This window comes from Caloenas nicobarica, chromosome 6 (genome assembly GCF_036013445.1).
Source record: "Caloenas nicobarica isolate bCalNic1 chromosome 6, bCalNic1.hap1, whole genome shotgun sequence".
In the NCBI taxonomy this organism is placed as follows: domain Eukaryota; kingdom Metazoa; phylum Chordata; class Aves; order Columbiformes; family Columbidae; genus Caloenas; species Caloenas nicobarica.
The window spans coordinates 31,255,472-31,280,691 of NC_088250.1; the positions used below are offsets into that span (position 1 = coordinate 31,255,472).

Below are 25,220 nucleotides of genomic sequence, written 5' to 3' on the forward strand. Positions count from 1 at the left end.
GTAGTGATTGGGCATTACCCCTACAGGATAATGACACTGAGGGTACTGGGACATGCTGGCTGAAAGACTCTTGTTTTTGAGAGTGGGAGATGTGATTTTGCATCAAGGATGGGTTATCCAAAGGCAATACAGCCAGAGGGGTGATTCTTCCAACAGCCGCTTTTTCTTTCTCATGGTACAGGTAGCAAAGACAAACACCTGTGAGATGTGATAGTAACACTCCTATTTCACAATGGTGTTTTGAATAGGCGGAACAGCAATATTTCTCCTTAAGTATGCTGCTAGTTTTAGTGCTGTTACGCAATTGTAGAAGAATGAGGAGCTGGTGAGACTTCAAACAGGTGAACAGGAGAAGAAAGGAAAAGTGCCCAAATGGCAAACATCTGTCTTTCTGTCTATCTCTGCCTGTCTGTGCTTGAAATCTTGATTAGCTGGGCTCAGGGAATAATATTTAATACAGCTGCTAACAAAGTACAAGCAAGTATTCATTGCAGCACTCCTTTTGAGGTGACAATTATTGCCTCAAATCACAAATATTGGAGCTACAGCAGAGAAAAAGGAATAATTTACCTAGTTGAATCGATGTCTGAGCTGGGACCAGGATCTTGGCCTTTCAAACTCCTTTTTTTGGCTCCCTAGTCATCTAGAACTGTAAAAAAACAAAATATGAAGGCATACCTGCAATAACATGCAGTTTCACTGATCGTTTCCAAAGCAATCGTGCCCCACAGCCAATGAACAAAAAAATCCCCACCAACCCCCAAAACAAAGAGATGTTTTTCCCTGTAACCGCACCGGTGTTCACTTTCTCCCCCCGAGTACCTGCCCAGCTGAGAGCCGTGGTTAGTCATCAGAGGGGAGACATGGCAGCGGTGCACACCGGTGATGCACATCAATACGGAGCGCACAGGGGTAGGAAATAAAAGCATCCACCCCGCACCAGGACGCCTTTGCCCGCACCTGTGTCCGCCCTACCCCGCCGGCAGCAGCTCGGCCCTCACCCGGGGCGCGCTGCTGCGCGGAGCGGCCGCAGCCGCGGAGGGGCTGCCCCGGCGGCGGGGGGCGAGCAGCCTCCCCAGCGGCGCCCGGCCTGGCCCAGGAAGTGCCGGTAGGGAAGCCGGCGGGGGTGGCTGGCGGGGGCCGGGCTGGGCTTGGCTGGGCTGTCAGCGCGGCGGGGGGGAGCGGAGCAGGTCGGAACAATAGCGGGTGGAGGGGAGGGGGCCGGCGGCGGCGGGGCTCGGCACCGGCACCCCGCCCTGGGCCGCGCCGCCCAGCGCAGCCCGGGGGCAGCGCAGCCCAGCCCCGGGGCAGCCGCCCCGCAGGCACCGCGGAAGGGATGATCCGGGCGGTGCTCGGCTGGGCTCGCTGCTAAACGCGCCTCCATCCCTCCCTCCCTCCTGTTCTCCCTCCCTCTTTCTCTCTCTCGGCTCTTCTCCTCCCTAACTCACTGGATATTACCAGCCGCCGGGCTCGTCGCTGCTTCTCCCCCAGCCATGAATCCCGCTGAAGGGGCGGCGGAGGAAGGCGCTGTCCTCGACTCCGAGGTGGATGCTTTCTTCCGAACAGGTAGGAGAGCCGCGGGGAAGGGGCTGGGGCAGCGCCGGGCCCTGCCTCCGCCGCGGGATGCGGGGCTGGCGGCGGCGACGCGGGCACCGCCGGCAGCGGAGAGAAGGGGAACGGAGCGGGATCCTCGCCTGCCTCCTTGCTTTGTCCGCCGCAGTCCCTCGGCTCGTCCGTGCCCCCGGTCACCCCTCCCGCCCCCGGAGGATGCTACCGCGGGGCTGCGCTCCTACCGCCTTGGGAAGGGACCGGCCGGGTCCCCGCCCCGGGCAGGCACAAAAGCCCCGCGGGGATGCTCGGGGAGAGCCGCTGCGTTGTCGCCCCGCCGGAGGCTGGGCCCCGCCGGGTCCCCGCCCTGGCAGCGGCGGCGGTGGTGGCCGCCCGGGTATTGGCCGGTATTTGGAAGGGGAGCCGGTTGGCCGCCCCGCTCCGCCCGGGCGAAGCGCCGGGCGCTGCTTCAGCCGCCCTCGGGTGGGCACGGCGGGCGGAGGCGCCGCGGGCAGCGCTCCCCGCAGCCCCGCTGCCGGCCGGGGGTGCTGACCGCGCGGGGACGGGCTCGCAAAGTACCTCCGGGCTGCGTGAGAGCCGCCCGTTTCGCTCTCCCGTTTCACAGGATGCTGAAGTGCAGCAGAAGTGTGGCTGGACTATAGTAGAGCGTGGTGTGGGGCCTTCGCTAATGATGTAGTAGTTAATTAAATTCTCTGGGCAATGGGTATGTGCTGGGGTCCCCACTGCACTATCCATTTGTGAGGCTGTGCTTGTGTGGGACCCCTGGGCTCTGAAACGTGGCTTTGCACAGAATCAGCATCTCAACTGAAACAACTGGTGGTCTGCCTCCCTTTCTTTCCATTCTCCCCCTGACAAAATCTTAAGAAAGTATTATAGGCTTCTTGGTAGATCTTTAATTAAAAATTGTAAAGGATTAAATGCTTGTTTTGTAAGGGGATTGACCCTTTTAGGCTAGAACTGACATTTATTCACCCAGCTGTTTGTCAAGACTTTGCTTTTCAGCTGTTTTCCTCCTTCTACCTGCTCGTCAGCTGAACACAGTGCTTTGAGCTCCAGTTACAAAGAAACAATTATGCAATCACCAAAACTTTAAAGAAGTAAAATCTTGAAGGCCTGCAGCAGCTCCCTGCTATGGTAGACTGCACCCCATTTATGTGAAAACCCTTTGATCTGGAGGATAACTATAATAAGGTCTAGCTGTGTGTATCTTGTGATCCACAAGCCATTAAGCCATAGGATATTTGCCTGTTGATAGCCTACCTGGTTACAAGCTAATTTCCTAAGTCTCAACAGTAACAGCTTTTGTGTTGTGTGTGTGTTTTTTTTTTTAAAAAAAAGTAACCCACAAATTTTCTTTTGAAAAGGAACCTGTTAATTAAGGCTCCCTCCACTTTTTTCTCTCTGTTTCCTCCTTCACCCAAAGCTGAATAATTTCCCTGTGACACAGCCTTCTCAACATAAGCATGTCAGCAAAATTACTTTGGAGAGAGTCAGGTCTGTCTAGCTTATATGAAAAAGTAGTCCTAAATGTGGAAAAAACACAGGGAGACACATGACTAGACATTTCTCCCAGTCTGCCTCTTTCACCTGAAATATCACCTGTAGATCCATGGAAACAGTTGTCACCTCTCCTATACATTTAACCTAAAGTCTCCTAATGCTTTTGCTGCTTGAAGAAACAAAATCACAGGAACCTGGGCCTGGAAGAGGGGTGCTTGGAGCTCATCTTTGCACTGATGCATGTGTGCTTAGGCTGTCCCTGATGTTTGCATCATCTACCTCAACCTTCTTTGAAAGAGATGGCAAAATACTTGTTTCTGTGCTGTTATGTAGCATGCTGTGTACAAAAAATGACATGGGGGGAAAAAGAACCCCAGACCTATTAGTAGTTCATCTTGATTGTCAGCTGTTGCAATGGCCAGGCAACATCAGGGAAAAGCATGTGAGCAGGCACAACTCATGTGAAATTGCACTGTTCACTGCTGGGGTTTATGTGTTGCTGTTGTGCCTGTCTGAAGTTGGTTTTAATGGGTGGCAGAGAGAACAGCTCTAGACAGGACATAACTGATTCTCTCACTCCTCTTTTGGGCTGTCAACGGTGATCTTGCCTGAGTAAGGACTGCGAGATAGGGTCTGATGTGTGATAGCTGCAGAGTCCTGCCTTGACTTAGCATCCTTTGTCCCTTGATGTTAGCCTTTTTTATTTTATTCTTTCTGTCCCAATTTGTATTCTGGATTTGTAAAGCATAACGCTTGTGGCTTACATGCCTCCTTATATTCACATAAAATAAAAAATGGATCTATGTCATTTAAAGATTAGCTGCTCCAATAGCATAAGCATACACTGAACTGCCTAAACTCTTCCTAAATTCATATCTACTACATGGAAATGCATGAACTCATTAGTATCAGTTTAAAAAATTGAGTCCAAACAACTAATGTCTCACTCGGAGGCTTTTAGCAACCAGCTGGGCTTTGCACTGAAGCGGGAGGATCGACAGGCTGCTCCCTGGTACCGGCAGAGGAGGCTGGTGCTGGGATGGCGCCGCACACCAAGCAGCCCCTTCAGCAGCACCCAGATGCTCGGAGGTGTCATTCCCTTATCAGCCAGGACAGCTGAGAGAGCAGATCTCTGAGCTGTATCTGGAAAGTAAAACTGAAGGAATTAACACAAGGTAATAAAAGAGGGTCTGTTCTTGTGCTTGCACTGATGAGAACTAGGAATGATTTTTAAGAAAAAGGTGGATTTAACACCTGTGTGGTTGATGCTGGCAGTCAGTTAAACCTCCCTGGAGACAGGCAGGGTAGGGGCTATTCTAATTTTCACCATCAGATATATGCAGAGAGTAATTCAATCTTCTTTTAGAGAATCACTCCCATGTAATTGGGATAAAAATTAACAGGCAGAGGGACTTTAAGGGCAGAAATTACTATTGCAGTCTCCAGCTCTGATTTCTGGGATAACACCAGCTGCTGAATTGAGGCAGTAATTTCTGTGTGATGTCTATCTTTTCTGTTTGAGCTTATGTTTGAGTAAGAAACAAAATCTATGCCTATGTATGCCTTATTAAGTTTCTTGTGTTTATTTTGGTGACAGATAAAATATGAGCAAGTTCTCTGTAAGTCTCAGTAGTCTATATTAAATGTGTACCAAGACTTTTATATTGCATGGAACTGAATCTAAATAGTTGTTGTTCAAACATAAAGTCACTTTGTAAAGTGTACAGATGACAGATATCCCTTGGATAAAGACACAGGGGGAAAGCTTTGCCTCCATGCCGAAGCTGCAGGAATTTCTGCAGTGTCTTTTGGAAGCAGAGGTGAAACATAAGGAAATCCTTTACCAAAATGTTAAATATTTATAGAGGTCAGTGACAGAACAGTTTAGCAAACTACCAATTACTGGCAAGAGTAATCATCAATATTATCCACTAGCAGGTAGAGTTTTATTTTCTAATTTATTTTTTGTGCACTTAAGTGTAACATCGATTATGTCTGATATGAAGATACTGACTTTGTCATCGATACTTCCTGTAAGTGAATTGAAAATTGATATTGTTCCATCTCCTTTGACTAAGATGAATTATTCTGTTTGCTTTCTGCTTTCCACCAGCCGATTATACTTCCAGCATTGTTCATTTGTGTATGAGTGACTGGCAGCCCTGCTACTAAATAACTTTAAAATGATTGGCAGTGGCCAGGCTGTTTGATCAATAGATGTGCTTGAAATGATGTCTGCAGAGAAGTGCTCCTCGAGGTTGATGGAATCAAGTGTCTTCTTGTAGAGCAGATAAATGGATTCAATCGAGATGTCACTGGGGAAGAGGTGTTCAGATGATGCCTGGCTTTCTCATCTTGAGACTTTACACTTTTAAAGGCCTGGTCTGGTAACATGCTGATAAAGAAGGGTCTGCTGTAGAAAAGACTGTCAGGTTGTGTCTACCACTTGGAAAGCTCCTGTGTTTTTTAAGGTGATACTGTTAATTAAAATTTGCATCGCTCTTTGGAGGCTTTGACCTCTGGCCCTGTCAGGAATATGACTTTTGTTCCTTTCCTTCGTTTTTGTTGAATGCGAGTGGTTTTTTTTCATGTGATTGATTCACTACATGTGGGAACCCAGATCCTCCCAAGCCTATGTCACCAGGTGCTCCAGTGCATGGGGGAGGCTGTGTGGCTCTGCCTTGCTGTTGTCCCATCTCTTCCTCCTCAGGACTCTTGGAAGGAGCTCTGCTAGCCTGGGAATTGGCATGTAGACAGAAATGGGGCAGAACCTGCTGATTTGTGGCATCTCGTGACAAAAGGGAAGGATCTCTTCTTGTCTGATCCTGGAAGGGAGCAATTTAAATAGGTGATTTATGTTCAAAAGAATGTTTCTTTGCTATACTTCTTCCTTCCTCCTCACTCAGAAGTACATACAGGGTAACAGGGGTGACATCTGATAGTCATTTGCCATGTATTTCTTCTTGATGAGATTGCATTGTGTTACAGCCCAGTAGGAAGATATTTATTCTATTTGATATGAATTCAATTAATGCTGAACAGAATGACTTCCAGAGGAAGAGGCATTTCACATCCAGCTTCTGTTCAGAGCTGGTATGTACTGAAGTTCACAATCCTTGGTTTGCAGGACAGGGTTCAATAGGGAATGTAAACTTATAGCACAGGCATTAGTAAAGTGCATAGGCACTGCAATGAGGCTTAATATGGCACCTGCAGAAGTGGTGTGTGTATGTGAAAACTGTTGCCTCTGCTGTGTTTTGGGGCTGAAACTCTGAAAGAAGAAAAGTGCTATCCCAAAGTCATCAAAGAGGAGCTCTGTACAGCCCTCCTAGTGCTTCTGCACAGGATTTTGCACGTGGCCTTAGATGGCCATGTGTGTCTTGGTATGATGAGCTGTACAGATACAAGTGAGCATCCAGCTTGGCCAGGCAAATATGACGATTGCTCTTTCCCACCACCTGCCTCCCATGGTGTGTTTTACCAAGTCTCATAATAATAACCTGCTGGGGAAACATGAGGTTTTAAAAATGGGAGCAACTTTGACGGGTTTGGTGGGGATTTTTTCTCGGTTTAATTTCCAAGCACACCCTTGTATTAAGAGCCTGCTGGGGAGTCCTGTGGCCGGACAGGTGCTCCGGGTCTCTTGAAGTCTGGGGGTGAAGTATTCTGTTGTTTCAGCTGCTGTGACCTTATGGTCACTAGGAAGGTTGGTTATAGATGCATAGCAGCTTTATTGCTCCGTGGTGACATGTATGGTACAGTACCCAGTGGTATTTTAAGTACTTCATAGTTATGTCAAAGAAAATACTTATGGAGTATTAGGCCTTATAAACCCATAGTGCTGTGCATTTTATGGCTGGAACTTAACGTCAGTCATGAAACAACTTAGAGGTATTCGTGCTTTTGTTTGATTTGGACTGGCGTCTTGCTTTTAATATTTTGTTGGATAAACAACTCCTGTTTTACAGCATTGCATGGCACACGCACCCTGTGTTTAACTGAAGGGACTCTGCCACTTGGGGAATTTTTCCTAGTGAATCTGGCAAGAATAACAGTAAATATTACAATATATGTGTTGCAAAAGAAAGCTGGATATGAAAAGAGAGGTCAAATACGATTGAATGGAGAACCTTAGAGTGTGAAGGGCAGTAAAATAAAGAAGTCAGTATTTTGAATATTTTTTCCCCAGTTGCTTGTGGGACAGATTGTGTTGCTGTTGACTTCAGAGGAATTGTTTAGGAGTTTTCATAGATGTAACTGAAAACAGAGCATGGCCCAGACACCACAATGGCAATTGTAAACCTAGGTTCGAGTCAGTCACCTGCGCGATATGTAGGCTGCAGTGTGTTGAAATGAGATTTAGAGCATTTTGTGCTAAGAATAGAGTAATATTGCAGCAAAATAGTTAAGTTTCCATGTCATATTTTGGATTTTGTTCAGAATAAGCCCAGTATTTGAATCTACGGCAAAGACTTTCCTCTATTTTAAGTTATTGCACAAGTCGTTATGTATGTGATTACTGTGGAATAACATTAGTTTCAGTGGCTTTTCATTGATTTTTATTTTGAACTATTCAGTGAAGATTCAAAGTAGTATATTAAAATTGTGTATGTTCAATGCTAGAGTGTGAAACACCATGTAAAATATTTATTGAATTTTAAATCCTGTTTTCTAATCAAGGGCTTATGAAATAGATTTGTTTCTACTTTTAAATATAAACATTTTGTTTGATTGGTTTCATTAACTAGGGCCCAGAATAAATTGTGGTTTGAGTTCTTTCTCCCTTATCAATGTGTGTAGCTTTGTTAGTAAAATCTAGGAGTGTTTTCAGTTTCTTCCAAATTACACAATGTAATGACTGAGAACATACAGATACATAGGCCTAATTTGTCACATTCCCACTTGAAGGCAACAAATTGCCTTTAAAACTAAAAATGAAATTTCTTTTTTTTGTAACCTTAATTATATGAACCAGCATTTCAGTGTCACTGATGGAACAAAACTACCATAATTAGGCAGACTGTAGGTTTTAGCGTAAGGTCACATCATGCTTTGCTGAGAATAATAAGAGGAAATGATCTTCAATTTAACATCTCGGTGACTGGCAGACCAGCTGCTCTGGTCATTTCTGCTAGTGAAGTGGCCTTGGGAAAAAGGGTGAATGTGTGTTGTTTATGAGAGAAATGAAATTAACCTTGTTGTGTAATTTGTACTCATGTGGACTTAGTGGAGTTTTCAGGGTTTTTAAATTACTTCTTGGGGGGGGGGGTGTGTGTGTGGAATAAGCTGTGGAGAAGTGGCAGAAGACCTGCCTTGAAATCAAAAATAATTATTACAAGGAAAGATTTGACTCCAAGATGTTAGTCCTTTCTGGGGACTGTGAGCCTCTCTTTGCAAGGTGAGCGCTTGGTAAAACAGTAAAGGCAGGAGGTCGGGCATGCTCCAGGGCAGCTGGGATATGAAGAGTGGTAGCTGGTCCAGTTGGTTTATTACCTGCAATTAGAATATATATATATTTATAGTGGAAAAAAAAAAAGCTTTGTAAAGGTTCCCTGGTAATATCGGTGCTGCTGGCATGGTTCCTGACTCCTGGAGTGTGCCCTGGTGCTCCTGCTGTTTTAATGGCAACTGGCAGCCTACACTGGGCGCAGCATCATCGGCTGGAAACAATACTGTCTGATTCTTGTTTGTCAGCCGGGACAAAACCCCGCTGCTGGGCTGTGGTGCAGGAGAGCTGGCTCCCTTTGTATGGCAGCACAGCCATGGCAGATGGCTAATTGGACATGATAAACCACGGGGGCAATGGGGGGGAAAAAGGAGATCTGCAGGGATTATCGGCTTGTATCCCCCATGTTAGGCAAAAAAAAAAAAAAAAAGAAAAATTAAAGATGTTATTAACTTTAGCTCTTTGCCATGAATATATCATTCAATAACGAAGGAAGGGGATGCTCTAACTAAAGTCTTTCCTTAGCTGATGTGAAGTCCACTTTATTAGCTGGGAGCAAATGATATTACTGTATGGGAAGGTAGGCAAATGCATGGCCCCCAGAGATGCTGGCATGGCACTTAGGAAAATTAGCAGTGCATATTTTTCACCAGTCTTGTAAGTGAATGTCAAACTGTTGTGCCAAACAGCATCCAAGCTGAAAACAAAGAGCTTTGCAGCAGTGTTTTTCAGGAGTGCAAAGTTACACTCCACTGTAGTTTGAAGAACATTATTTGTATCAAGACAGTGTTGAAGCACTGAAAAGCTAAGCTGATTAACAAAGACAGAATTTATTTATTTAAATGTATTTTATTAGACTTAATAGAGTATACACTGTGAAGCCAGAACCTGAGGCCCTGGTGCAAACGAACTTTTGCTTATTTAAAACAGCTTAGTGAAAAATGGAATGAAAGTCTCAAGGTTAGGACCTCAAAAATGATCAGAGGGATGGAACACCTCTTCTATGAGGACAGGCTGAGAGAGTTGTGATTGTTCCACCTGGAGAAGAGAAGGCTCTCAGGAGACCCTATTGCAGCCTTTCAGTGCTTCAAGGGGGCTTAGAGGAAAGACGGGGACAGACTTTAGCAGGGCTTGTTGTGACAGGACAAGGAGCAATAGTTTTAAACTGAAAGAGGGGAGATTCAGGCTAGACACAAGGAAGAAATTTTTTATGATGTGTGTGACTAAAATATTGGAACAGGTTGCCCAGAGAGGTGGTCGATGCCCCATCCCTGGAGGCATTCAAGGCCAGGCTGGATGGGGCTCTGAGCAACCTGATCTGGGTGAAGATGTCCCTGCTCATGGCAGGCAGGTTGGACTAGATGAGCTTTGAAGGTCCCTTTCAACTCAAACCGCTCTGCAGTTCTAAGGTATGCGCCAATCCCAGGTAGTTTTTGGTATGAGATGTGTAGGCTTAGCTGGTGGCTGTGGGCTGCGAGCCCAAGGCTGTGCCCACCGCCTGGTAGCAGCAGGCAGAAGTTCGTCCCATGGGATGCATTTTAATCCTTCTTTTGCTTCCCCCTAGTTAAACAGCAAGTACACCACAACTTTGGGAATAATTCTAAAATTTTTGTTCATCTTCCTCTGTTCACAGAAGAGGTTTAAGAAGTGAGGCTGGAAGGGGGTCATGTGCACCAGCGGCTGCTGCAGTGGTCTGCAGTCATTGCTGGCTTTAATTCCCTGTTTTGTCAAATGGTATCAAGCGCCTAGAATACTTTGCTGTTTTAGTGTCTCCTGTAATAATAATGTTATGGCATATAACAGATACGTTTGAATTGTAGTAAAAATAAATCTGCAAGAGGTTAAAAATAATAGCTAGCAAAAAATAGGTGGTGCTCTGTGGAAGCAGATTTACTTTCTGTGGAAATGCCTGGACTGTGTTTCTTTTCTACTGTTTACTACTGCCTTTTCCCGCGGGACAAGTTTAGTGCAAACTCCAGATGAAAAGTTTCAGCGGGTTGCCATTGGTTTCAGCAGGCCCTTCAAGTGGTGTACCTGTCAGTCTATGTGGCTTTTGAAGCTACAGGCGCAGGAGACCTTTTGAAGGATTGTGGGTGGATGTAATGAGAGTTTTGAAAGGGCTGTCTTCCTATAGGACCTACGATATTGTCATTATGTTATGATGGTTCTCTGCTAGAGTTTATTATTTGTATTATTGTCTCGGTCAGTGATTAGTTCCTTCTGAAGCAGATGCTGCGTGAACACTGAGCAAAATGATGATCCATGCCATCAAGTGCTTACGATAAAAGCTGTCAAGTGAATTGTGAATTCATTTAACAGAAGGCTTGTCTTTCACTTTGCTTTGCTTTTAAACATGTCTGAAGGACAAGCCAGAGGAGTTACAGAGTCTAGCACTGGGTGCGGAGCAGAGTGGGTAGCTGAGAATAAGGTATAAACAGAAAAATAGGCAAGAAATGAGAAAGCTGTAGGGAGACTTTAAAAATTCATGGAAGAATGCAACAAAGTTATCTAGGAGAGCACTTGAGAGCTGAAGGGCACTTGGCTGAGAAAGGGATGGCAGCCTGCATCGTCCGTGGAAGGGACGTGGGTGATGTCAGTGTGGGGAAGGTCAGAAGCCAAAGGAAATCACAGAAATGAGACAATTGGAGCGGTAGCTTTTGGGGTGGAAAGCCAAAGGTAGGTTTTCTGATACTTCAGATAAAAGTGATGGCAGACTTCGGGAACACAGGGAAAGGAGGGAACAGGTGAAGCCTATGCATGTACCACACTCAGAACGGGGAAGGCAGCTATAGGTACTGCAAAGCACAGGAGAAATAACAAGGTTTTCTCTTCTAGGAGATACTGCTCACCATCGAAGAACATTATTATCACACTGCAGTCTTTTAATGGTGACTGCACCAAATGCCTGTCTTGCTTTGACACTGCAGAGAGAAGGCATTTCCCTATGAAGCGAAGACACAGAGCCAAAGTCCTTGGGTGTTCAGCTTCACATTTAATGCATCTTGTTCATAGAAATATGTCATGAAGAGCCAGCCTCCTTAGATCTGATTGCCACTGTGTTTGCAGCAATTTAACTTTCCTGCTCTGCTTTTTTGTGCTGAGGCAGAGAGTTCAGAAGTGATGCTAATAGTCAGTCTGAAGCACTCAGATAAATCTAGTCCGAAGGAGCAAGTCAGGCCTACCGGGTAAATAGTAATGATCTTGTGAACTTTGAGGACTTAGATCTATGGTGTGCGAATCTCCAGTTAACAGCTTGCTCCTATTCAACTCAATTCTGCTTGAAAGTTAGCTAGGGTATTAAATAGGTCAGCTATCTATTGCAGATTCCTGCTAGTCTGTAATCTGTCTGTTGCTTCAAGTTATTTATCAAATTCCTGGTGAGATGGCCTTGAACTATTTGAGGCCAGGAGGAAGTTGTTAACACTGGCTTGGTTTAAAACACCTCTAGTGCTAAAACTGAACAGAGGGAAAACCCTGTTGGTTAGATGAGTTCAGATCAATTAAAAGTGATCTGTGTGTTAATGGGAGTTTGTAAAAATGACACTTCCCAGCATGTAAGCCCTTATGCGAATATTTTTTTTTTTAATAACTTCTTGTCTTAATCATTGAGTTGTGCAGTGAGTTGTAACTGGCAGCTTGGACGTGTTTGCTGTGATTGGGATCAATTCCAGTGCTTAATCCATGGTGTTTGTGCCTGGGAGCCTTATGATGCTCATGTACGATAGTTCAAAACCAATGGTTGGTAGGTTTTTACTCAAGTAGTCAAGGGACAGGTTTCCACACGATCCACCTCAGAAGTCAAGCAGTGCTTGAGATGTGCAGGATGAACAGTAATTGTTTTGCTTGGCTCAGCCATCCTCAGCTCCCCTTGGTATGCAGTAGTAATGGAGATAATAGTAATTACAAATAATACACAGAATAAGTACAGCATTTCAGAACACTTAAATAGTCACAGTTGTGTAGAATAGGGAAGTCTCATCAAACCCATCTATAAAAAGGGGATAATCAGACATGAAGCTGTAGTAAGGAAGGTTTTCTTGAGGTCATACAGACTTTGTGCATGTTTTCTTGAAAAACCCACATCCTGGTGGTGGAGCAAACCCTGACAAAGCGCTGCATGGTTTTACCTTCTGTTGGCAAGTCACAGGCTGGGAAAAACACACCAGTCCCCTTTTACTGTAGGATTGTCAAAAGTCACGGCTGAAGTGACAGGTGAAATCAGAGAGATGTGCAAACACTCGGTTCTTCTTAAACCACTTGATAATGGTGCTTATATATGGATGCAGGTGACCTACTTCAGACAGGTCGTACATCTTGGCCTTAGTCCTGGAAATGGGATTAACACACCTTGCCGATGTCCACACCAACCAGTCAAACAGTCTTAAGATTTTTATTACCCTGACCCTATTTTTAAATATACATAGGTCAGAGCCACATCTGGTAAAAAAAAATGGCCCGATGCCAGTGACAGCAGAGGAGCTACAGTAATTTACACAGGCGGAGATTTTGGCCCATGTTCAGCTCACAGACTCAGGTGGGGATGAGGCCAAAGATGACTAGTAGCAGAGTAAGGATATTTCTAATCTAATGTGTTAAGACATCCAGATGATTTTGCTTATCACCATGGTACCTGAATGCTGACAAAACAAGGCACTGGGCTCTGGGTCTGTTCTGCTCACTGTTTGGTAGGGTCCCCTGTGCATTTTTTGAAATAAGCATGCTGCTGTGAAAGTTACATCTATTAAATGCAAAATGTAAGACAGATTTAATGACATGCTATTAAAAAGTTCCACCTACCTAAAAATGCTTTGCTTTCCAGCCCAGGTTTGCTAATATATTCCATATTTCACAGAAATCTTTTCATGAAGAGGATGCTGTCAGAAGCCATTTACAGCTCTGATCCTGCTTTTGTTGTCTTTCACGAGTTCTAGATTCACTTTCACCACAGGGACAACCACTCTGCCATGAAGTTTATGCTGTGAATGTCTCCCATGGGTACATTAGTTACTTGGGACATGGGAAGGTACCTCCTGAATGGTTCCATACAGCAGAGTTTAACAGATCTATAAACATAGTATGTAATTTCCTTTTCTTGGTCTCATTTTTCCTCATACTTTTTCCTCTTGGAATAGATCTATAATAGCAAATGTAAAACCTGTGTGTCGCTATTCCAAATGGGGCCATTTGCTTAATGTGGCATTGTCCAGGGCAGAGTACATGCTGGTGGCCTCCTTAAGAGTGCTGAATTGATTGTGCATACCACCTGTATTTACCAGTAACTCTCCCCAATTAACATGTGAATGAGGGAACTGCAAAGAGTTGTAATTAAGTGCCACTCTGAAGAGTAGTTTTCACACTGACAAGAAAGAGAAAGTCACGTTGCATCTTCCTGTGGGAATATGTGGACAAAGGAAAGTTTCCTTTTTGAAAGTTATCTTTGTATTTCTGTTCTTTAGAGACAGAAGCTGTGAGATGTATAGCATAGGCAGTGTCACCAGTCTGTGGAATGCAGAGACTGGTGCAAGAGCTCTCTCCTTCTGGGACTGCCACTGTCCCCCCATTACACCCCAGTCCAGAGCACAGCCCTTACCTGTTGCTGGCTGTAGGTCCCCAGCAGGGGCTTCCTCTGGCTAATCTATACCTGGGAGATTTAAGAGGGAGCAAGCCTGCTCCCTGGCTCTGTTTTCTAGATGTCCCCGATCCAAACAGGCCTCAGTCTTGTAGAGCTCAACAAGACAGTGCTATGGGGGGGAGTCTGCCTCTCCTTTTCCTCTTGTCCTGCTCCTGGGGTGCACAGTGCCCTCTGCAAATAAAATAGCTGCATGTCAAACGGACAAGATAAACTTTATACGGATTAAACTGAAATCTTGAAACTGATAGGATAGCATGGAGGGCAGATTTAAGGTGCCTACCTAGCAGGCATGCAAAGTGCACAGGCTAACAAAGCAGGACTAAGATGTTGGGTTTTTTTTTCTTCTCTCTGTCTGACATGCAGCTATGTTAACAGCTGCAGCTAATGACTTCTGAAGGGATCTTCTCTCCTGGCTCCCTTTTTGCTCTTTCAATCTATGTTTGTCTTTTCCCTCAGAGCTGTTCCAGGAACTGAATTAAAACCTCCCTAGTTATTACTTTTCCTTTTGGTGTGTGGACACCCTGCAAACGGCGGCTTGGGTAGCAGCCCGAAGTAGTTAGGTTTCATAGGAAGCCAACTGCAGCAATCTATTTTTAAAAGGTTACTTTGAATTGGATTTTATGACCTGATTTGAACTGGTGTTGGGCACCCACGTGTTGTGCTCCTGCAGACTGAACCCACAGGAGCCTCACTGCTGTTTTGCCATTGCAATCCTATCTGCTTTCTGTATTGGACAGCAACAAATTAGACTCCACGTCCTCCATCCTGCTTGTCTTGTGTGTCGATAGTGGAGAGCTGCAGATCTTTTGTTGCAGAAAGCAATACTATGCTTGTCATGTTGCAGTTTCTTGGCTGTCCTGTTTCCCTTCAAGTGCTGGGAGTCCAGAGCTGGTGCTGTCATCTTTTATGAAACACTATTAGTTTTTTTTTTTTAATTTCGACTATCTGTAAAAAATTATTTACAAGTCCTCCGTGACCAAAGAGTTTATGCAGGAGTTTATATAAGTTTAATCCTCAACTTTGCTATAGAGTTACAGATATGGGAACTATGTAAGACCTTAAGCCACCAGTTACAAATACGCAAACCTCTCAGCTACAGTAAATGAAACTTGAACAACCTTGATCCAGAGAGCCATGGGCTGTTGCAGCATCAATCCCTGATGCCTCATCTGGACACATCCTTCCACGCTCCTCTCAACATCAGTGGCACCAGAGCTTCACAGTGGCACTTTGGCAGGCACTGGCCTCCTCTTGTATATCTCCTCAGAAGAGGCGTTCAGTATGTAGGAGTGAATATAAGTCTTGTATTCAGTCTCTTGACGCTGTCTCAAGATTTCTATTGTGTAATTCTACACAATATTTCTGTTGTGCTAAACTAACTTGAGTTTATTCTCAACCCAGAAACAAATGGGAAAGCTGTAATGTGTTGCTTTGGATTAGGTATTGATGCTTGAGAAAGCTATCTGTTTCAGTGTCACACTTTTACACGTGGGGAAGTAAATGAATGCGTTCATTTGGAAGTTTAGGACTTGTTACAAAGGTGTTTATCATACTGTTGGGACTCTGTTGATAAATGGGGTTTTTGGACAAAATACCTCCACGGATGAGTAGGTGCTGGTGGCTCTGTTATTGGAATCTGTCCATTTGAACCCCAAAGAGGCACTTAGATTAACTGCACTTTTTCTGATGTTAAGACTCGAGGTTCACAGTTTTGAAGCTATTGATGCAACTAAGGAATTTGCTGAACAATTTCTGGCAAGGAAGACTGCATTCCCAGTATCCTGGCCAGATTCCTCCTGGGATAGCTATATTCTTCCCTTGCTTTTCTGCCTTTCTAGTCTGAGGTTATGCTTTGCAATGCTGGTGTGCGTGAATCTTTGCTGAATTTGACTGTATGAATCCCTGCATTTTAGTATTGAGAAGTAATTTGTATCTGACTCTTCCATAGGGCTTCGGGGTTAAGATCCTGTTGTTCTTAGCACCTCCACTGTCCTTGCATAACCTCTCTTGCTTTAGGCAAGGTAAAACAAACACAGCCTCTGGCAGCTCTGTGTCAGGAACAGCACACGCAGACACCACGTCCAGGTACCCTGTCCTTCCCAGCTACTACTGAAGCCATCTGGGAACACACACACGGGCTTCCCCTGTGCCATGTCCCAGCCTTACACTTCAAGGAAACCTCCTTGTGTCTTCAGCTCTTCCTGTCCAGCTCATTGTTTAAGATGGCAAAGCGTGTTGTGGCCCTGCAGCACGAGAGGGGTTGTAAAATGTGAAATTATGTTATTGTTGTCAAAGAAGTTTATAAGCTGTTAAACACCACGTGTTGGCCAGGCAAAGCTTTCCTATTTCCACTGCTTGATAAGAAGCTTGTGAGTGAACACCTGCTGTGTGCAAAGAAGGGGAAAGGCAGGATCTGGTTGTGTCCAGTGTCCCAAATGAATGGGTGATTGTTCTGGTGCTGGCTGCAGCTGAGTTCCCAATATCTCAGCCCTCTTCTGCTTTTTGGTGCGTAGTGTTTATACAGGGTTAAATCAGGGTGCAGCAGCTGAATTGCAAGCTTTTTTTGACAGGGGCTCTTGAGCTTCTGCATCCATAACTTTTTTGAGGCTCCCTTAGGTAGTGCCTGGTGTGCTTCATCTGACAGACAGCTTGATCAATATTTCTAATGGCTTATTTTGCTGGCATTGGTGTGTCTAGGTGCAGCCAGCAACTTTTGTCTTAAAGGTGTAGGTATGCCAAGCTACATTCACACGTGGCGATGTTGCAATAGAAATGTCCCAGCAGCAAGGCTGTGATACACAGATGAGTGTCATGTCCCTGTAAGATGAGACAGTTGTGCCTTTTTTGGTGGGAAACATAATTTGGATACAGGAATCTTATGTGCTAGAACAGCATCTTTTACTGTTTTTTTGTTTTATGCATCTCATCTTTTCTGGTCCATGTGAGACCAGAAGGTTCCTCAATTATTCTTGTTCATCTTAAATATCAGTTATCCCCTTGCTGTGAAAACCGATCTGTTGCAGAACAAGCTTGTTTTTTCTTTGCATTAGAGTAATCCTAAGAGAAATGATCGCTGCTGTGAAAAGCAAAACACTTGGTCCTGTAGTTCTGTGTTCCTCTTTTCATCATTAAAGCTCTTTGTTAGACCATGAGCAGCCTGCATCATCACCAGCTTTCCCTGCTGCTGGAACCTGCAGTGAAACCATAATCCTGCATTTGCTATCACAGTGTCTTCCTTTACGGTGTGATTTTTTACAAATCAAATATTGTACTTTCTCTGCAGGAACAACAGCAACAACAAGGTAAGCCGCAAATAGCGATGTTAGCACAAGTAAGCAAGTATCCTGTTGTCTGAAAGTGTTGGACAAACAGCAAGTTAATTTTCACCTTGTAGTACCAAGGTTGTAGATAAGCATAGCGGATAATGCAAAATTCAGGAGATGAAGGTCTTGCTTCTGCTGTGGCCTACTGGATGACATCAAACAATTAGTGTTACTCTGTGCCTCAGTTTCCCTCTGAGCATTGAGTAACTTGCTGTGGATGGAAAGCCCTATAAAATAATATCTAAAGCAGTGCCTATAACAGTTATTAACACAGAATGCTGTCACCATCTCCACTTCATAAATGTGAGGAACTGAAGGAGAAAATGGTTTGCCAAAAGCTGTTGATGTAGTCGGGGTTGGAGCTGGCGGCTGCCTGGCCAGCCCGCAGCCTTCGTGCTGCCCATCACCCTCCTGCCCAGCACCACAGGACTTGGGTGCATGGAACCGATTTAGGCTCGTTCCTCTCGCTGTTACTGCTGAGTGAGTTGGAAAAGAAATGTTTTTTATCTAGGAAAAAGGTTTTAGAGCTCTGCTTTTAACAAGAATAGTACAAAGTATATGGGACAGCGTCGTCCTAATTAGTTTTCTGTCAAAATTAACAGCCCTGGAGTTCAATAGGAACAGATTTAGGCCAACACAGTGTCTTTGAAAAATTCACAGGACTTTTCGCCCTGTCGTTTCGAATAGGAGCTGAAGCTTCAACATCATGGAACCTCCTCTGAGCAGAGCTTTACTCTTCATTTAAAATATTCCCTCTCTTCAAAAGCCAGCTACTTGGTGTAATTTGAATCTGTCTTATTTTAGGGTATATATTTAGTATCCAGCTGATTTTTTTTGATTCCCCACCCCCCCCTTCCCCTCTAAAGTCCTTGGATAGCAAGTCCATTAAGAAATCTCAGCATTGCCAAACCAGTTTAAGACATTTGGAACTTCAATTACCTGCTGAACTCTTAAAAAGTAATTTGGTAATGAAAGCAGTGAATGCATTCTGCAGTATTTAAGGGTTGCTTACTGAGATACATGGTTTTGGCTGGATGTCAGATAAATACTTTTATGCTGAAGCATATGTGCAACCATTTTTGAATGGATCTGAAGTATATAATCCTTTAGAACATCCCTAAACAAATTCTGGATTACTAGATTCTTTTACCTAAGTAACATCTTTCATCTCTGGATCTTCATATATTTTACTAAGCCAAATATGTTCAGTCTAACCAAACTTCTGTGAAACAAGAAAATGTCATTTCCCATTTCACAGCAATGTTAGCCAGCAGGAGGACATGACCTGGCTCACATGTCGGGCTGGTAGCAGAGGTTGCTGGAAGATGATGTGGGATGGTGTGCCTAGGCAGAAACTTGGGGAACAGATTCTTGGGATCTCACTATTTTTGACCCTGACTTGAATGTTATCCTGGACATGGGACTGATGCCTCTTTCAGGTGAAGGGGCAAAACTGTTTCATTCACACTCTGAGCTCCAAATTATAGTTGCGTGTGTCCCTTGGGGAGCTCTGCTCATGCCTGGGAAGCCAAGAAAGGGCTCTGGTGTGTGAGAGAGCGGCCAGCGCAGGGGGAGAGAAAGAGCTGAGCTGCCTTCCTACTGTACAGGTAACAAATGGCGTGTTGCTTATGGGAGAGAAGCGTCTGAGCTCTTCCAGCATGCTTCTATTTTAAAAATCATCTTTTTAGAGTTGGATTGTCTGAAACAAATAAACACTTAGCTCTGGTTCAAGAGCTGATTGAAGCCATGCCCTGTACTGTGAGATGCATATCTGTGTCTGTGTAGTATTAACAAGCCAATCCTAGCTACCTTAAAATAAAGAATTTAGCTGAAAAATTAAGAGCATTAGTACTAATGTATTTTTTTTATTGTCATAATGGAATCTGAAGCTAAGTGGTGTTTCCTGTGAATCATACCCTAACTTTTTACACTACATAGTTCATCTGTGACACTGAATGCAACCTCATATGTAATTTTTTTTTTTTTTCCTGAGCAGTATCTACAGCTGTGGCCAGATGTGCTTCATGGCTTGCAGCTGAGTTGGGTTCAAAGGCTTTGGATCCAAGCCAGGCTCCAAGTGGCTGGGCACTGTCCCTGCTGCTGCAGGGTGGGTACCTGCAGGCGTAGCTGCACGTGCAGTCATTCTCTAACCCAAATCAGTCAAAACGATCTGGGTTAAAGAAAACCCTTCATGCTTTTAAATAGTAAGCCAGGCTGGATCATTTTGACACAACCGGGTTAGGGAGCGACTGCCTGCAGATAGAGTGACAGATTGGAGGGGGCGGTAACCCAGCTCTTCTGCAGCTGAGCTGTGAGTTGGACCACAGGCTGAGTAACGTGAACTGTGGGTGCGTTCAGTAGGCCGCCCTGACTTTTGTCCTGTAAGATAGCCTTGTTTTGTAGGAAATGACAAAATAGTCTAAGGGTTAGAAATGCAGCTGGTATTTCCCAGGTTGGCCTCTGATTATCAGTTTGAAGCCTGCTGTCTAAAGTAGATGTGTTCATATCTTCCTGCCCGAGGGACTGGTAGTGGCTGTTTTCTTTCCACTACAGGCAATTTAGAGCAACATAAAGGTTTTCCTAAACTGCAATATTTTCTGGATAACAGCAGTGATTTTTCAGGTGTTTGTGCATGTCTGACACACGTAGTCTTGACATGAGAGATGCTCTGTGGGTTTTCACAGCCTTTTAATCAGGCTGGTAAGGGACAGATACAGTGAAGCTTTCTGCAAAAAGTGCATGGAAATGTTCAAGATTTTAGTTTACAGAAGACAGTATAAAAATCCCTGTAATGCTACAATAGCAAGTTTTGTAAATATGTGTGCTTGACATTGGACTTGACAGTGATCTCATTGATTTCTGCTGTGCTGAGACTCAATTACTCTGGTTTAACACCAGTGTGCATGAGTTCGGCCCACTGAAGGGATGGATACTTTCTCTTTCCCCTTGGGTAATTTGTTGGCAGTGGTTATGCAGGTCATGTCCACATGCTGTGACCTGTCTGCACAATAAGCCACCACTGTGTCACTTGCCAGCAGACATTTGCAGTGGATGTGGTCTACCTTGACTTCAGCAAAGCATTTGACACCGTCTCCCACAGCATCCTCACGGCAAAACTGAGGAAGTGTGGATTGGATGATCGGGTAGTGAGGTGGACTGCAAACTGGCTGAAGGAGAGAAGCCAGAGAGTCGTGGTCAATGGGGCGGAGTCTGGTTGGAGGCCTGTATCTAGTGGAGTGCCTCAAGGGTCAGTTCTGGGACCAATACTATTCAATATACTCATCAATGACTTGGATGAGGGAATTGAGTGTACTATCAGCAAGTTTGCTGATGACACCAAGCTGGGAGGAGTGGCTGACACGCCAGAGGGCTGTGCTGCCATCCAGCGAGATCTGGACAGGCTAGAGAGTTGTGCGGGGAAAAATTTAATGAAATATAACAAGGGAAAATATAGAGTCTTACATCTGGGCAGGAACAACCCCAGGTTCCAGTACAGGTTGGGGAATGACCTATTAAAGAGCAGTGTAGGGGAAAGGGACCTGGGGGTCCTGGTGGACAGCAGGATGACCATGAGCCAGCACTGTGCCCTTGTGGCCAAGAAGGCCAATGGCATCCTGGGGTGTATTAGAAGGGAGGTGGTTAGTAGGTCGAGAGAGGTTTTTCTTCCCCTCTACTCTGCCCTGGTGAGACCTCATCTGGAATATTGTGTCCAGTTCTGGGCCCCTTAGTTCCAGAAGGACAGGGAACTGCTGGAGAGAGTCCAGCACAGGGCCATAAAGATGATTAAGGGAGTGGAGCATCTCCCTTATGAGGAAAGGCTGAGGGAGCTGGGGCTCTTTAGCCTGGAGGAGAGGGGACTGAGAGGTGACCTCATCAATGTTTATAAATATATAAAGGGTGGGTGTCACGAGGATGGAGCCAGGCTCTTCTCGGTGACAACCAACAGTAAGACAAGGGGTAATGGGTTCAAGCTGGAACACAGGAGGTTGCACTTAAATTTGAGAAGAAACTTCTTCTCAGTGTGGGTGATGGAACACTGGAACAGGCTGCCCAGGGAGGTTGTGGATTCTCCTTCTCTGGAGACATTCAAAACCTGCCTGGATGCCTTCCTGTGTAACCTCACCTGGGTGTTCCTTCTTTGGCAGGGGGATTGGACTAGATGATCTTTCGAGGTCCCTTCCAATCCCTAACATTCTGTGATTCTGTGATTTCCAAGATACCCTCAGCTATAAAAGAGCATCTTCTCACCCTGTCTCCTCTCTGCAGGAGATACGATCCCCGTGTTCCCACAGCACACACACTGGGTGTTGTCCTGCTGAGGAGCTGGATCACAGCATGTTCTGGCCAACCTGTGACCTCTTTCAGTTTCTGATGGAGGCAACAGTGGGGGAATCCTATTTTGGTGCATATGCTCATTCAGGAGAGGAAGCCGTGCTGCTGTGAGTTGTGTGGTGCCTGGTGGTGAGGAGGGATGCCTGGGCCATTGGACAGGGTGCCCATCCCATTGCCTTCAATAGTCCCATCTGGTGCATGTTGCAGGTGTGTTGATGATGGTGTATGATAGCTTCATGTCTTCTAGCCCTGAAGCTGATGACAACCAAAGAGAAATGACTTTTCCTAGTAGGTGTTTTTTTCCAAATACGTTCACAGCTTGACCCAGTGCTTCACCAACTCTGGCTGTCAGAGGCAAAGTCTCTGCCTTTCAGCTATCTTGACACCTGCTTGTAATGAACAGACCTAGATGTTGCAGTATGTTTTCCTGGGTCACTGAATGCATGTCCTTCACAGAAGAAATACAATATCTTTCATCTCAGCCCATCAGCTTGTTTCTGTTGGTTTTAATTTTGTTGTAGTCATGTAAAGCCAGTGATTCTGTCAATAGGCATTATTCATATGGGGAAAAAGAAATTGATTCATACTTGAAGCACGCTCCCTTGTGCACGCAGGGCTGTAGCATGAGACAACAGCCACCAGTACAACTCAAAGGGCTGGCATTGCTGCTGTGCATCCTCTGGGCTCACTTACACCTGTGGGGATGAGATGCAAAATCCCACGGCAGTGCTCAGACACCGGTGGGGCTGAGCAGTCTCAGAGCGGAGTCTGGAATCAGCTGGTTGCATTTGACAAATCTTTATTTTCTCCTGCGTTATGAGCATGTGCTCTCGCAGTCCAGGTCCTCCTGCTTGCTGTGGTAAATGCAGGGACAAACCCATACCCAGCCTACAGGCTGTCTTCAACATTTTGGAAAACTCTGTGCATGAATGGTTTACTTCTAGAAACAAGTTTAATTGATGCAAAAACACAGGAAAAGCTGCATCCCAGATGCTTTTGCTATGATTTGGTTGTGTTTTCTGGAAATACTTGGCATTCATAGCACTGTCTGGTCTCCTTCAAATCATATACCTGCCTGGAGGCCAAGACTCTCTGAGCTCATGGCTTGAGCTGGAATTGTCTACCTCTAACCTTAAATGGTGCTTTTCTGCAACAACTGTCTTCTATTTGTGGAATTTCAGTCCAATTTCATGGTATTCAGGCTGTTTCACTTACTATTTCCCATGCTTTTTCCATGCTGTCTCTGCATCCCAGTAGTGCAGTGGTCTCCACATCATCTCATCCTGGAAATTCTGGTTGCTAACATTAAAAACGTCCATATTTATTGATGGTTTCAGGAAAAACCTCTTCAGCTTTCAGCTGGAACAAACAAACCCCCCCATACCCCAGATGATTTCACATGTTGGAGAAAACTGCCAATAACTGAAAAATTGTTTGAAAACTTCTGAGAAGGTTAGAATAGAAACTTTCAGTTAATGAGTAGTTTGCATTTTCCAACAAAAAATTTTTGAGAACAAGTGGCACTTTCCTTTGATTATTTTGCCAAGTCAAAATCATATTTCATAGTGAGAAAATTTCGCTGGAAACTCCTTGTTCATCCCTGTTCCTCTAACTAGCTGGTTAAGCATCTCCTAAAAAAAAAAAAAAAAAAAAATTCTGCTTGCATCACCAATAAATTACCATGCTTTAATATTTACATTTAAAACAAGGCTGATAATATATTGAAGAAACAAACAAGCCAGCAAGCCTGGGACCTGCACATGCTGGAGTTAATGGAGCTGTTGGCTCTGTCCGTGCCATAGTGATTGATGGGTGCTCTGATGCAGTTGCCTCTTCCCTCTCTCTCTGTCTTGTCTGCATGTTAATGCCTCCACTTGTTGAATAATGATGCACTTTAATACAGATTTGTCTTATTTTTTTTCTCTGAGTACTGACAGGGCTGGGGTTATGTCTGTGTTTCTCTGAAGTGCTTGGCATGTTTCTGGTCAATTGGAATAATTTGGCAGGAAGAATTTTATGTGGAGATGTGTGCCCCTGCCTTAGAGGAGCACCAACCAGTCAAACCCGTTGCCATGTTGTATTTCAGTGAACCTGCAGCACTAGTGTAGATGGGGTCTGTATCTCAGAGCATGTGGGATTGCGTGGATGTGTGCGGATACACCTGGCATTTTGGTGTGGTTTCAGCATGACAGAGACATGGGTCAGAGGGTATGAGGAGCACACAACAGGCTGTTGGTTGGCTGCTTGCAGAAGTTTCCCCAGGCAGCTTGCAGGGGAGCCCCCGTGTAGAGAACAGACAGGCAAATGTGTGCCCCTGTTGTGCTCGTGTCTGCTCCTGAGCCAGCTTGCGAGGACCTGTGTGGAGGCAACCAGCAGAGTTCTTCAAGACACCCTTGTGGATGCACTGGCCGAGTTATATGTTATGCGATGGTTACTCGGCTTTTGTGCTTTATGTACAGGCATGTGAAGCTCATGTGAACCTTTAGAAGCAAAGTTTCTCTCTGTGGACATGGTTCTTTGTGAAAGATATTAATAATGCCTTCAAAAGAGCCCAGAGCTTTTCCTTGTCACAAAGATGCTCCAGATCACTATTTATTCACTTCCCTGTGGGATGAGGGCAGATAATCTCCCTGATGCAAATGGTTCTCTGGTTTGTCCTACTAGATATTACTATCTCTGATATATAGTTATTTATGGTAGGGCCAGCTCAGCATATTATTAAATTTGCAGGCCCTTTGTTACATCATTAGCAAGAATAAATATCTTAAAAGTCAAGGAGTTTAGAGATCCTGGGTTAGGCATAGCAATTTAAGCAGCAAAGGCAACCGATGCTCTGAATAGCACATAAAAAGACCAGAGACTGAACAACATGGGAGGAACGGGTCTTCAGGGACCTGTGCCACCAGTGAATATGGGATAGTTTCAAAGACTGCTGAAAGACCTCAAGATATTTGGATCAACTGCTGCCTGTATGATTACAGCATGGGAGGAGGGTATATAAGTAGAAGGAAAAGAGAGATTCTCACAAAGCGTAGTTAGTTCCCTGCATCTGTTTATACTTTTTTTTTAAACTTTATTTTGGGAATCTGGTGGGCCAAAGAGATCCTGGGGCTGCTGTCTGTGTAGGATGCTTGGAAAACAGTAGATCTAAGAATAAGTAATTACTTTAAGATGACAATCCCCCCTTCCCTCACTTATTTACTTCAAAGCTAAATCCTGAAATAAAAGAAAATCACCCACTTGCATTGACAAATATTGCAGAATATAGCATGAATATAGAGTGTGTGTGTAGGGTGAAAGTAGCAATTTACTACGTAGCTGTAGTCAATTTATTAGCTATTTGGAAGTCATAAAGTATCCTGGTTTTAGAAGGACAACAGAAGCTGAAGCCTGCAAACTCTGCTCCCTCCTGCTCTCT

The 25,220-nt window shown here is 44.7% G+C and overlaps 1 protein-coding gene across 1 annotated transcript in view; it reads left to right on the plus strand.

Moving 5' to 3' along the window:
* Positions 1 to 1,443: 1,443 nt before the first annotated feature.
* Positions 1,444 to 25,220, plus strand: part of KALRN (kalirin RhoGEF kinase) — a 513,637-nt gene continuing 489,860 nt past the window's right edge. Inside the window, exon 1 of the mRNA XM_065638225.1 lies at positions 1,444 to 1,566. Within this exon, the coding sequence (XP_065494297.1) occupies positions 1,494 to 1,566 (73 nt within the window). The 5' untranslated portion in view covers positions 1,444 to 1,493. The remainder of the gene's footprint in view (positions 1,567 to 25,220) is intronic.